Source organism: Arachis ipaensis, chromosome B08 (assembly GCF_000816755.2).
Source record: "Arachis ipaensis cultivar K30076 chromosome B08, Araip1.1, whole genome shotgun sequence".
Lineage (NCBI taxonomy): Eukaryota > Viridiplantae > Streptophyta > Magnoliopsida > Fabales > Fabaceae > Arachis > Arachis ipaensis.
The window spans coordinates 129,293,585-129,308,776 of NC_029792.2; the positions used below are offsets into that span (position 1 = coordinate 129,293,585).

The 15,192-nt window shown below is 32.1% G+C and overlaps 2 protein-coding genes across 2 annotated transcripts; both read right to left on the reverse strand.

Moving 5' to 3' along the window:
• On the reverse strand, positions 1,602 to 2,780 carry LOC107611792 (F-box/kelch-repeat protein At3g23880-like). Its single transcript, XM_016313684.1, has one exon. It carries the CDS (start codon positions 2,778 to 2,780, stop codon positions 1,602 to 1,604), a length of 1,179 nt encoding a protein of 392 aa, XP_016169170.1.
• Positions 6,823 to 8,156, reverse strand: LOC107611793 (F-box/kelch-repeat protein At3g23880-like). The gene has a single exon (XM_021109073.1). The coding sequence runs from the start codon at positions 8,097 to 8,099 to the stop codon at positions 6,894 to 6,896; it is 1,206 nt and encodes a 401-aa protein (XP_020964732.1). The 5' UTR covers positions 8,100 to 8,156; the 3' UTR covers positions 6,823 to 6,893.

Here is a 15,192-nt window from a genome sequence, read left to right on the forward strand (position 1 = left end):
GTTATTTAACGGTAATATTCATCTATAAATTTTTTAAAATATGTTTTTTATGTGAATTTTTATTCATCGTATATTAAATTAAATTTAAAAAAAATGTTTTACAAATCAAAATTCCATGTATGGCATAAACATATTCTTCAATCTTAAAATAAAAATATCATTCAATTTAAGAATAGGCATGTATATTTTTTTATTTTTTATTTTTTTTGTCAAGATATATTTTTTTATTTAATTCTTGAGTTTATGACTATGTGTGTGTTATGTAATGGAATTTTTTTTTGCTTTACTTATTTAGCTTTCCAAAATCTAAAAAACCTAGGAGTAATATCGTCAACTTTAATTTTTCATAGAAGTACTGACCCTCTACTACCATTTTTACACAATGTTCTACATGAAACTTCTGCTCCATACATCACTTTCAAGTATTTTTTTATTGTCATTCTATTACTTTATTTTTATTAATAAATTTATATTTAAATATTTAATATTATATGTGGTATAAAATCTCAATTTTAATTCTTTTTTTTTACATGTGGTTTTTTTTATATAGTTTTTTTTTAATAGTTGTTACTTGTTACAACAAATTTTTGACCCAATAAAAGAGAAAAGAGTTATAGTAGGAATAACAAAAATAAAAAAGAATAACAAAATATACATAACATACATTTTACATTTATTTTTTATTGTTACCTATTATATCATGCATAATAAAATACCAAACACTAACAACACCATAATTTCTTTGTTATTGTCAACAAGATTATTGTGAATTAGAATTTTATAATGAAGTTATGTAAAATTAACATTTAATATTAAAAAGTATTTATTATCATCGTTATTTTAATTTTTATTTTTTTGTGTAAAAAAATTGTATTTTTTGAGTTATTTATCAAAACGCTACAATTTTAAAATAAAAATTGTTTATCCCTTTCAAATTGGATGCCCCCAAACATTTCTCTTTTGCTAGGAAATGGGTTTATGATAGAATTTTACCTATGAATTTTTATCTTTTGTTAGTTCCTCAAAATACAGTAGAAATGGGTTTATGAGAGGAATCAAGATCCTATAATTCAGATGAGTACCAAGACAACTTATATAGGTGGATACTCACATGAAGATATTATAATTGTCTTCATGTGATGATTTTTTTTTTTTAACCCTTAAATGATAGATTGTAGGGTTAGATTTTGATATGTTATAAAAGTGTTGTTTTTATTTGAAATGTGGCCAAATCAATAAATCACACTTTTATACAAAGCATCTTCATAAAAAGATGTTTTTTACATCTTCATTTGAGTAGCTCCCACTTATATAACCATGTAGCCTTCAATGTTATACATCTTCTCCTCTACTATACCTCTCCAATTTTTATACTCCGATTTAGTATATTTAATTTCAAATGACAATATCACTAATAAAAAAAAAAATCATCTTTAGTAAATTTTGAAAATCAGAATCACCTGTTAAAAAGCTTTAAAGAAAATGTTATTAGCCATTAGCCAAAAGAAAATTTAATTATTCAAACTGTCGAACGAAAATACAAAATTTAATTATTCAATTTTTTTTTTATTTTTTTTGTTACATTCAAGTATCTCATGAAATCAAATGCAACCTGACCTATGCCGAATGTTGAGTTGTGTCCAGTTCCCAAGCAAAGCATGAGTTGAAGGTGAATAATGTGACGGTGAGACCAAACTCTCATGGCAAAGGAATATAGTTATCGAATGATACCCGTGAGACACCTGAGAAACTAGTTTGTTTCGACGTAAATTATACACAATAAATTTGCGATCAGATTCATCTAATGCCAAAAGATTATGATCTTCTGAGATGTACACCGAAACACATGGCGAGATCATTCCACCACATGGGATTTCGAACAATTTAATCCAAGACTCTTCAACTCCGTACTCTTTCATTATCCAAAGAGCGCAAATAATTCGCATATTCGGAGTGCGATAACAAACAGAAAGACGGTTATTGTGGAGTTGCAAGCGAGGCAGGTGGACGACGTCAGAGCGCGTTCTAGTAATCGGCAGACACAATCGACCAAACGACTCCTTTTTCAAGTCGAAGGTAAGAAGGAACCACTCCAATTCAAAATGATCTATAGTAGGATGATACACAATCCAATTGAGAGTGCCGCTCACAAATATTCCATTCCTTGGGCCAACAAAATCGTACGGAAACACCGGATGATTAACAATTTTCCAAGAAGGATTTGCACCAAAAGTGAAAACTAAAGCGCCAGATCTCACCTTGGAATAAGTTATAAGAGACGAGGCAGAACAACCCATAACAAACTTGTACTGGTCATGTAGAATATCATAGCCAAAGCCACAGAAAACATCGTCTCCGCACTCGTGCGAGCACTGGAACGGAACGGATGGGGATACCGAACGGGTACTGGGATTGAAAAGAGTAAGAGTTTCAAAGGGAAAGCCTTGAGACAAGCAGAGCAATCCGTTGCAAGATCCCTGGATGACTATTCCGTCAGCCGGATGTGACTCGAATGCAGTTGGCTGATGCTGGCGATAAAGAATAAGAGATTGTGAAGAGCAATGCATGATGTCGCCCCTCCGTCCCGCTTCCTTCCAACATAGCAATGGCGGCGGCTGAGTTAGGGTTGAGCGATGAAGGTGGTGGTTGGCGAATTCAGGGCTGCAGATTAGGGAGTTCCATGAACGGCATACAATCCTCAGTTGCAGGATTTGCCTCACTGAAAGCCTCGTCAAGATTTCTCTAATCAGATCTGCTGGAAGATTACCAAGGTGTTTCATTCTCGTAGTCATAAGAGAATAAGGTTTTGCGACTTTGAAGAAGCTGAGGTGAAGTATATATATTGATATTGAGAAAGTATAGCGGAAGCGGATTATAAAAGAAGGCTAAATTAATTTTAAATTTTTTATTTTTAATTAATTATATCGGATTTTGAAATTTAAAAAAGTAGGTATTAGTCAAAGGAGACCACTTACATAAAAATGTTTCAAAACGTCTTTTTTTATAGATTTTGAATTCAGTTTATTGATATTGAATTAGTGCTTAGTGCTGTTGAGATTGATTTATAAATCCAATCTGTTGTACTTGTGTTGTATTGAATTTTTCTTCTGAGTTACTAATCTGTATGATTGAATTTTTTCTACTACATTGAACTGAATTTATTTATTAAAATTTTCAGTTGAATTTTGCTACGCTGCATCTTGTTTTACTTGAATTTTGTTGTTGTTGAATCTTGAATTCTTATTATTGAGTTCTGATTTTAACTACTTTCAGTTATTATAGCAGATAAATCATCAAAAAACAACTGATATTGTTTAGATATTTAAAGCAACCTGTTGTGCAACAACTAGAAAAAAGAGAAGCACAAGTAATTGAGGAGGAACAACAGCAGGCAACGGTGGTGGCACCACGAGAGAAAAAGGAACCACCGGCTACTGTGTTGGCAGAATCTGTGGAAACGGAAACAGAGCATGCACTAGTGGTGATAAGAATAGAGGAAATGGAACCACGGCAGACATTAGTAGTTAGTGGGAAAAAAAACTAAGTGGAAAATAATGGTGTGCTTGCTTATCTACTGCATTAGCTAAACAAAAATAATTAAGCAGCACCTTCTTGATCCCTGACCCTATTATGTAGTCAATTAGAAGCACAAATAGAATTGAAGTTAGTCCACAAGTTGGAACATGAAGCCATATTTTTTTTTCCTTTGCTCTCTCCCTCTTGTCTTTCAAACACATCTTATTTTGGATGATGTATTATAGTAGTGTATCAATTGTTAGAAAATAGAAACCCAAGGTAAATAAATAGAATAACTTTTATAACAGAAACCATATGCGTATTTTTTCATTTACGTTTAGTTGTCAAAAATATTTTGCTTTTATAAATATTATACTATCTCTTATTATTAAGGTAATTTTTAAATTTTCATTCTACAAATATGAAAATATTTTACACACCAAAAATCAACTATTATATTTTAATGTGTATTTATATGTTTAACATTATATCATTTTAATTTATATTTTATGTGTTAGCATATATTAAATAATACTTATACAAAATTGCATATAATTTTAATTGCATAGAATATTTAACGTTTTATCGTTTCCTCACAAGTGCATAAGGCATTCCAATGACTGAAAAAGAACGCGAAAAAGAAGCGTGCGATGCGGCTAGAAGTTAGAGCGTGTTTACACGTTTTCACTAATAAAACTGGTTTTTGTTAGGTTTAAACCAATTTGATTGAACTTAGTTGACAAAATGACTTGGAAATATAGCAGGACTGAAAAAAATAATACAAAAATCATAAAATGGCATTTGTATTTTATTCCTCCAAAGTGAACATATGCATCCAGGTGCACTTTTTCTACTACTGCTTCTAAAATGATCTGACATGAAAAGTGCAAGCTACGAAGCAATCCTCAAGTTATCAACAACAGCTTGATTTTCAAGAATGTTCAAGTCATTTAAGTGCTTCAGATGTAAGATTGTTGTACAAGCAGAGAGTATAATAGCATCCAACTCCTCATCCCTGTAAGATAGCTGAAATAGAAAAATAATTCAATCACTGTAATGGTTAATAATTGGAAGATATGTGTCCACACACACCCTTTACCATTGGATAGATCCTCATCCAATCCAACCGTGAAGAAGGGTTGTTTGTTTAGGGTTGGAAGGAAAATGAGTACAAAGAGTTTCTTCTCTAAAAGACAGCACAAACTAAGTTTATTGACAGCACACAATTTTCATGCAACATCAGCAAACACAGCGTTTCATCAATAATCAAAATCACAGGGAAAGACGTTGGCTCATATAGATCATTAACTGCTATACAGAAAATTGAAGTCAAGAATACATTATACATTGAATGAAGAATGAACCAATTTCGCATACACAAAGGTAAAATGAGACCCAAGTTTTGCACCTTTGCAACTAGCAGAAAAAAACTGATAAAAAACACTAAAGCTGTAACTCCTATGAAAAAAAAGAAAAACCTTTTTCTATTTAGACAAACTTAAATCCATAACAACAAAATCAAATTTACGCTGTCACAAGGCAAGCAATGGGAAATAAATGTTTGTTTTGTTTATTTCTTTCTTCCTTCCTTCCCATTCCCTTGATCACACTAATTGTCCAATCAATTCTTCAACCTAGTAAGTAATAACACTGCCAAATCAAAATGCTACACAAAGAAAAAAAGGACACAAAGTGATAAAAGAAGGGAGCAGGGTGTGGAACTAATAAAATCAGAATGGCTAAAAGTACAGCATGATTGGTAATCCTTCCCAGAAACCTTGCATTGCAGTGCCATAACATATCATATTATCAAATCTGAGTTAACTCCACCAACCAAAAGTTCAATTGAAGCGCCTAGCATGATCATCAATATGCATAAAGACAAATTAGTTGTTCCACACTAGAAAAAAGCCCCCAAGGTAATGTCATTTGTCTTCTCATTTGTTTACACAAATAAGTTTCAATATCAATAATGCATTTACAACCAGACTCGTTTTCTTTCTCTTTTTAATTCTATATACGTAAAAGTGAAAAAATTATTCCATAAAAATTCTATAAATACTAGAAGGCTCGAAATCATAAAGTTTGGAATTTAAAACACTCAAGCACACTCACATCCCCAGCGAATTTATGATTCTGCGTTCGAGTTTCTTTTCTTCCTTCCATGTTTTTATCGTTTCAATTTACAATTTCTACAAAGATTTTACTTTTCATGTTCAATTTATCTTTTAAGCAACTTTAATTTTCCTGTCAAATTTACATTTCAACATTTTTAATTCCCATGTAAAAAGTCCTTCGACTCAGTCGAAGGCAACTTATCACTTTGTTTAAATTCAATGCAAACCATTAGAATCGAATCATCATCGATTTGTTAAAAATCGACAAAATAGTAAAACTAGTACTTTTAAACAGATTCACACGTATGGTTTTTGGTGAAATATTTTGAATAGGGATGCAGCAATGTGCCTTGGAATAAGCGTGCAACAACAATTTTTCGAGAGGCAATTCAGCACAGCACTAATAGCTTGATGGAGAAGAAGCTTGACGGCAATGAGACTGGTTGGTGAGAGAGGGAACGACAGTGCAATTAGGGTTTGAAGAGTTAGAGTGTGGCGATAAAAAGATTAGAAAGTGGATAATTAAAGTGTCAAAAGTGAAAATAGTATTTTTAAGAGTGTAATTTAGAGTGAAGTATTTTTTTCACTTTTTATGGATCAAAAGTGCAATTGATTGTTCAAATTATTCACAATTTCTTTTGTTTATCTAACAAAATTAAATTTTAAATTAATTTTCTTTTCTTGGATTTAAGCCTATTTTAATACCTGAAAAAATAATAAAAGTCGATATTTTTCACTCGTTTCATTTTTTTCTTCTTTAAAAAAAGAATTAAAACAAGTTTCTTTGTTATCCAAAATCCTTAATTCCTCTAGATGTGGAAAAAATTGTAGCCTTCAACGTGCTACTAGTGAAAACACAATCCATAGAGTTTATCCAACTTTTACAAGAACACTAAATTTTTACTTGTCTTCCTCTAAAAATGAGAGAATCTTCTTGTCCTCTACTATACCTCTCCACTTTTTATACTCCGATTGAGTAGCATTGGCTGCCATATTTAATTTCTAATGACAATATCACCAATCAAAATAACCATCTTTATTAGTAAATTTTGAAAATTAGAATTACCTGTTAAATTGCAGTTTATCACAAGAAAATTTTTAGTTTGACAATTCTTTTTCTCTTAAGACACTTGATAAAGATAATAATATAATAAATTAAAATTTAATTATTCATACTGTCGAACAAAAATACAAAATACTAATTTCTAATTCAATTTTTTGTTATATTCAAGTATCTCGTGAAATCAAATGCAACGTAACTTATGTCGAATGTTGAGTTGTGTCCAGTTCCCAAGCAATGCATGAGTTGAAGGTGAGTGGAGATGAATAATGTGACGGTGAGACCAAGCTCTCATGGCAAAAGAATATAATCATACAATTATTCCCGTTAGCCACCTGAGAAACTAGTTGGTTTTTACTTAAATTATATACAAGAAATTTGCGATCAGATTCATCTATTGCAAAAAGATTATGATCTTGTGAGATATACAACAGGGGTGCTACCCAATCACATGGCGCGTTCATTCCAACACGGAATGGGATTTCGATCAATTTAATCCAAGACTCTTCAACTCCGTACTCTTTCATTATCCAAAGAGTGCAAATAATTTGCATATCCGGAGTGCTGTAACAAACAGAAAGACAGTTATTGTGGAGTTGCAAGCGAGGCATGTGGATGACGTCAGAGCGCGTTCTAGAAAAAGGCAGACACAACCGACCAAACAACTCCGTTTCCAAGTCGAAGGTAAGAACGAACCACTCCAATTCATCATAATCTATAGTAGGATCATACACAATCCAATTCAGAGTGCCGCTCACAAATATTCCGTTTATTGTGCAAAGAAAATCATACGGAAACACCGGATGAGCAACAGTTTTCCAAAAAGGATTTGCACCAAAAGTGAAAACTATAGCCCCAGATCTCACCTTGGAATCAGTGATAAGAGACGAGGTAGTACAACCCATAACAAACTTGTACTGGTCATGTAGATTATCATAGCCAAAGCCACAGAAAACATCGTCTCCACACTCGTGGGAGCACTCGAACGGAACCGATGGGGATACCGAACGGGTACTGGGATTGAAAAGAGTAAGAGTTTCAAAGGGAAAGCCTTGAGACAAGCACAGCAATCCGTTGCAAGATCCGTCGATGAATAATTCGTCAGCCGGATGTGACTCGAATGTAGGTGACTGATCAAGAATAAGAGATTGTGAAGAGCAATGCATGATGTCGCCCCTCTGTGCCGCTTCCTTCCAACATAGCAATGGCGGCGGATGAGTTAGGGTTGAGCGTTGAAGGTGGTGCATGGCGAATTCAGGGCTGGAGATTAGGGAGTTCCATGAACGGCATACAATCCTAATCCTCAGTTGCAGGAGAAGCCTCACTGGAAGCCTCAGCAAAATTTCTCTAATCAGATCTCCTGGAAGATTGTCTTCGTATTCAAGGTCTTTCATTCTCGTCCTCATAACTCATAAGACAATAAGGATTTGCGTCTTTCAAGGAGCTGAGGTGAAGTATATATATTGATACAATTCAACTATATATGCTTTAAAAATAGTATAATATTCAGCATTTTATTATAATAATTAAAAAAAATTAAAACAAATACATTTAAAAATTATGAATAGATTTACTGTTGTTTTGGTTGAAATTAAATACACATTCAAAATACAAACTAAATAAAACTGAAATTTAAAATTTAAATTTTAAATTTCTATTTCAGATTTAATATATTTAATTATTAATATATTATAATTAAAAACATATCTAAAAATCAAATTATTTAAAATTTAAAATTTTGATTTTAAAATTATAAAATAAACTTTAAACCATTTAATTATTAACTAAACACTTAAAGAAGCAGAGAAGTCATGGAAAATTCAGAGGCTCACATGAAAAATTCAGAAGCGCACATCGAGAATTCATTCTCAGCCGTCATTTATTGGCGCCACCTTCATCTTCGACGCTGCATTCCTCCTTCTCGGTGCTCATTCACAACGCCACGTTCTCCTTCGTTAACACTCATCTTTGTCGCCGTCTTCCTCCTCTTTCGTCCGCATCAACCTCGCCGAAAACTTTCCTAAGGTTTGGTTGGGTCTCTAACACCGTTACTTTTCTTATTATTCAGTATAAATTTTTTATTTTTTTTGAAACAAAAAATAGAATAAAATGGCCTGAAGAGATTTTCATATATATTACAATGTTAAATTATTTTTGTATGTGCGATTTCCGTATTTTGGATGTGTTTCAAAAATATTTTCTGTATAACTTCATAATTTTAGATGTGTTACAATTGTTTTTTAATGTTTAAATTTAAATTTTAGATTTATGATTTTGGATGTGTTTTAAAAATATTTTTTGTATAACTTAATAATTTTGGATGTGTTACAATTGAAAAAGAAACTACAATTGAAAATATTTTAGTTTGTGTATATAATTTTAGATTCTACATTTTATCAAAGGTACAATAAGTAAGGGATTAATTTTTTTCTAAATACACTGATTTTGAATTTTTTTTCTGCAGATACAAATTGAAATATTGTAGTAGAATAGAAGAAAGAAAAAAACTGTGTTACAAAGAGAGAAGAAACGTAAAACAAGGAAATAATAACTAACTATGAAGTGGGTAGGAAGTTAGAGAAATTTTAGTTTTTAAAATTTAAATTAATCTTAATTATAAATGTGTATCCTAAAAAATAGGAATATGTTTTAATTAAAAAATAATAAATAATATTAAAGGCTGATCAAAGGCTGAATTTTGTTGTACAAGTAGCATTTTCCATATTGATAGGAGAGTGCTAAGTAAACAATGACTATGTTGAACAATATGAACAACCACTAATCAAATAAAAATATATTGTACCTCCAAATTAATCATCTAAATTTTAATATTAAAATAACCATCCGTACGCCTATTAAATTAAACATTTGATATATATATTGTTCACATTGTTTAAAATTTTCATTATCTACTTATATTGTTCCATATTTATAGTGAGTAGGTATACTGATTTAAAAAAAGAAGGCTAAATCAATTTTAAATTTTAGATTTTTAGTTAATTATTATAGATTTTGAAATTTAAAAGATTAAAATTAGCACTCTTAAATATATTCACACTACGCACGATTTTTGGTGAAAAAATTTGAGTAAAGGTGCAGCAAGATGTGTTGGAGTAAGGATGTGACAACAATTTTTTGACCGGGGAGGTAAGTTATGAAATCACTTCATTGTGGCGTTGTTCAGCATCGTCATGAAGATTTTGCAACGTATAACATAAGAAGTATCGACTAAGTACATTTAACTTTTGAAGTTGCTATTGTTGTGTATATAGTATGAGAAGATGACAAAATCTTATATTTGTGTATTGGTTTCAAGGCACGATTAGATCGCTTTCTTTAGAGAGATATTTGCCCCCACACTTAGTTGCTATAAGGTTAATGACAATACTCTCCCAGGATACAATAAAACCTAAGAATTTCTTAATTAGCAATAGTAAGAAATTCTTAACTCTCTTGAACTTTAGAAGAAGGAGAAAATAAGGCTTAAAGAAAAACAATTTTCTCTTGTTGTCCATTTTGAGTATAAGGGATATTTATATATATGTGTTGCATGAATAACTAGAAGTCACGTACCATGTTGAATGGTTGTGACCCTTTGTTGCTGTGTGAATAGTCACAACTCTTTATTTGTTGTGTGAATAGATAAAACCTCTAAAATTTTCGATTAGAGCGGCACCACTCTTATATTCATATAGGTGGAATCTTTTGATAGATAATATTATCATTCCATTAAGAGTTTAAACTCACCCTCCTAATTTATTGTAAATAGCACTAAATCCTATACCTTAGAGCTCCAATTGCTAAATAACTTGTTATTACCCATTAAACCTTGAAACTAGTGGTCTACTAGAATAAGGTTGGGTTCCCATCATTTAGCAATAATAGGTTTTAATCCCATTTTAGCAGTAGTTTCTTTGATTTTATCCCTTGACAAACCTTTAGTCAAAGGGTCTGCTAAATTTTCTTGAGATCTTACATAAGTGATGGTAATTACACCATCATCTATTAGTTGCCTCACAAATTCATGTCTCAAACTTATATGTCTAGACTTTCCATTATAAACCTTATTATATGCTCGAGACATGGTTGATTCACTATCACAGAAGATTGAAATGGCTGTCGTCTGCTGTGGCCACAGCTTTATGTCATATAACAAATTTCTTAACCATTCCGCTTCTTTACCTGCGGCTGATAAAGCTACAAACTCAGCCTCCATAGTAGAATGTATAATACATGTTTGTTTCTTTGAGGCCCAACTTATTGCTCCACCACCTATGGTGAAAATCCATCCTGAAGTGGATTTGTTATCACTAAGATTTGTAATCCAACTTGCGTCGGAATAACCTTCTAAAACTGCGGGATAATCACTATAATGTAATCCCAAGTTTATAGTTTTCTTGAGATAACCAAGAACTCTTGTTATAGCTTTCCAATGTTGATTGCTAGGCTTTCCTGTAAACATTGATAATTTACACACAGCAAATGCTATATCAGGTCTAGTACAATGCATTGCATACATTAAACTTCCTATAGCACTAGCATATTCTAATTGTGCTATAGGTCTTCCCATATTCATTTCATCATTTATTGCTTCTTTCCAAAAAGCAGAATCTCTTGAAGCCATAGCCTCTTTGAATGTTTGAGGATCACCCTCTATGTTCATAACAATAGGAATCTTGTTTGTTACAGAATTCCTAGTTCCTTCTACCAAAAAGGTGATAGCCTGAGAAGAAATAAAATCTGGACCCAAGTCCTTTTCTTTTCTTACTCTCAAGCTCTTCCTTGGTTCAATAAACTCTTTGTCGCTTAGACGTTTATTATTTTGATTATTTATTTCTTGTGAAATATTAGTATCATTTTGGGGATACTTTGAATTAGAAGTTGAATTATTGATAAATTTATTTTCAATAAATTATACTTCTCTTGATTCAACAACTACATTAGACACTAAGTCTAATATTCTATATGCTTTAGAATTTTGAGCATATCCTATAAAAGTGCCTTTTATGGCTCTTGGCCCCAATTTAGTTCTCTTTTGATCAGGAACTCGATAAAAGGCTAAACACCCCCACACTTTAAGATAATTTAAATTAGGTTTCCTTCCTTTCCAAATTTCATAAGGAGAAACCTTTCTATGTCTTGATGGTATCCTATTATGGATATGACATGATGTCAATAATGCTTCACCCCACAAATTGTAAGGCAATTTTGCATTTAGTAACATTGAATTAACCATATCCACTAAGGTACGGTTTTTTCTTTCTGCCAAACCATTTTGTTGCGGAGTATATGGAGCGGAAGATTCATGCACAATACCATGTAATTCAAAAAAGTGATCAAATTCATTAGAAAAATATTCTCCACTTCGATCACTACGAAGAACTTTTATTTTCTTATCATGCATATTTTCTACTTCCATTTTATATTTCTTAAACATTTCAAAAGCTTCATCTTTATTTCTAAGCAAATACACATAAGTAAATCTAGAACAATCATCAATGAAGGTTATAAAGTATCTTTTTCCTCCTCTAGTAATATTGCCATTTAGCTCACAAATATCACTATGAATCAATTCTAATAAATGTGTATTTCTTTCAACCTTAGGAAAAGGTTTCTTAGTAATTTTAGATTGTATGCAAATATCACATTTCTTATTAAAATCCTTGTTACTAAGATCAATATAGTTATTCTTTTGCATATATTCAATTGATTTGTAATTTAAGTGTGCTAATCTACTATGCCATAAATCACAAGAATCAACAACATACAAGGAAACATTCACTTTATTAATACTAAGTTTAAACATGCCTTCAGTACAATATCCTTTTCCTATGAATATATCATTCTTAAGCAAGATCACTTTATCGGATTCCATTACAACTTTGAATCCTTTCTTACATAAGAGACTCACAGAAACTAAATTTTTTCTCAAATCTGGAATATGAAGTACATTTATTAAACTTAATTTCTTTCCAGATGTAAAATTTAATTCCACACTTCCTTGACCACAAACTTTGGCTGAGTTGTCATTACCCATCAAGACTTCTCTATTGTTCACTTCTTCATATGTTTGAATTGGTTGTGATCATTGCAAACGTGAATAGTAGCCCCTGAATCTAACCACCATTCAAGTGATTTTCCTTGTGTTGCTATGTTGACTTCTGTAACCATGCCAATATGCATGTTTTGTACTTTTTCTACAACCATAGCAATTAGATCCTTCTCTTCCACTAAGTTGGTCTTTGATGCTTCCTTTTTCAGAAGTCTACATTCTTTGATATAGTGTCCTTTCTTGTGACAATGATAACACTCTCTTTGTCTCTTCTTATCTTGCTTTGAATCTTTAGAGAACTTTCTTTTCTTCTTATTGATGTTATTTTCATCAATATGATTCACTTTAGAACTTTGAGAAAGATACACAGCATCACGTTTTCGAGTTGTTCCTTGTCGTTCGGTATTGTACTTTTCTTCCAAAGATTTCCAAATCTCTAATGGTGATTGAATTGACATGTAGAGATGATAGAGTCGGTCGGATAAAGTATTGAGAATATGACCTCGACATGCAAAAGTATCTTCATCACATTTCTTTTTCAATTGAACAATCTTTTCTTTCTCTTCCGGTGTGGAATTTTCAGCAGCATCGGCAATTGGTGTAGTCTTTGGGTCAATCACATATGCAAGATTGAGAACTGAAAGAAGAAACATCATCTTGTCTTTCCAACGGTTGAAGTTCGTTCCATCAAAGCGATCTAATTTGACAAACTCTTGATTCATGACCTTGAACGTAGTGTTTTGATCTTGTGCCATCTTCAACAAATATCTCTCTAAAATTGTTGTGTATATAGTATGAGAAGATGACAAAATCTTATATTTGCGTATTGGTTTCAAGGCACGATTAGATCGCTTTCTTTAGAGAGATATTTGCCCCCACACTTAGTTGCTATAGGGTTGATGACAATACTCTCCCAGGATACAATGAAACCTAAGAATTTCTTAATTAGCAATAGTAAGAAATTCTTAACTCTCTTGAACTTTAGAAGAAGGAGAAAATAAGGCTTAAAGAAAAACAATTTTCTCTTGTCCGTTTTGAGTATAAGGGATATTTATATATATGTGTTGCATGAATAACTAGAAGTCACGTACCATGTTGAATGGTTGTGACCCTTTGTTGCTGTGTGAATAGTCACAACTCTTTATTTGTTGTGTGAATAGGCATAATGTATCATTTCACACACTAACCATCACATACATAAATATATATCACTGGTTAACAAATAACTAACTCAAAACTGGTTAAGATTTTAACCGCTCACTTAAATATTAATATTAATATATATAAATTTGTAAATATCCTTTAGCTATGATGGTGTTGCTATGATAGTGTCTTGGATCGGTAGTTTTATTATAGAAATCCATGTCGGGATTTTAAAATTTCTTGAAACCTTGACTCGTATGATTTCTTTAACAAACAAATCTTTACCTCCCAGAAGAATTTCCTCTCGATATGCTCGATTGTTTTCGCAATTTTCGTTCTGCTTGTAGTTCTCATTCAGCTTTCAGTTTGAATTTCTCTAATTGTCCGCGGTGACCGTGAACTAAACCTAGTATCTCTGTTGGATACAGAGATTCTTCATCTTCAGGTAGATGGACCTCTGATTGAATCTGCCACGGTTGAGAATTTTTCGATGTTTCTTCTCCATGAGAAACATGTGTTCTCTCTCGGGGTGGAGATAGTGCTAGTGTGAGGTCATCGTAGTGGGGCTCTAGTTCTGACTCAAACGTTGTGTGATCATCTTCGTATTGATTGTCCGTCATTATCAAGAGTTGAACTCCAAGTCTCTAGCAATGGCGCCAATATTCCGAGAGTTATCTGAAACGGTGATGTGGGCCTAAACGTGAGAATCAGACTCCTTCTAAGGCAGCATCCGACTTGTACAAGTGACGAGGTGCCGTCGTCCGAGTTTCTCGTGGGGAGGGGGTGGTACCTGCAAAAGACTCTGATTCTTAAGTTAGCAAGTGTTTTAAGCAGATTTTTAGTAGATTGAGACATGAATATACCTGAAGGGTGTTAGTGTATTTATATTATAATAGATAACCACCTTTTGGAGTAGTTCCACCTTTATTAGTGGATAACCGTTCTCTTTATCATGGGAGTTTGTTGGAATCTATCTTTTGGTAGAGATAGAAATAGTAGGAGAGATTTAGGAAGAGAGTTACTTACTTAGATGAGTAAAACTAAGCCTTCTTATCATGTCCAAGAGGTCGGGTAAGTGGCGTAGGCTATCTTTGGTGGGCCTTTATTGGGCCTGATTGAATTTGGGTCAGAGTATGAACAAATATCAAATAGAATTATTAATTTAGTTTAAAAAAATAAAAAATTAAATTTGTTATTGCTTAAAAAAATTTTACTATATATTAAATAATGTGTTTATTAGTTTTCACTTTATTGTAAAAATTATCTAGATCATAATACTAATAATATATATTAGGAATATTATT

Bases quoted from the DNA above. Each gene is read 5' to 3' on its own strand.
- LOC107611793 (XM_021109073.1), bottom strand. From the start codon at position 8,099: ATGAGGACGAGAATGAAAGACCTTGAATACGAAGACAATCTTCCAGGA.
- LOC107611792 (XM_016313684.1), bottom strand. From the start codon at position 2,780: ATGAAACACCTTGGTAATCTTCCAGCAGATCTGATTAGAGAAATCTTG.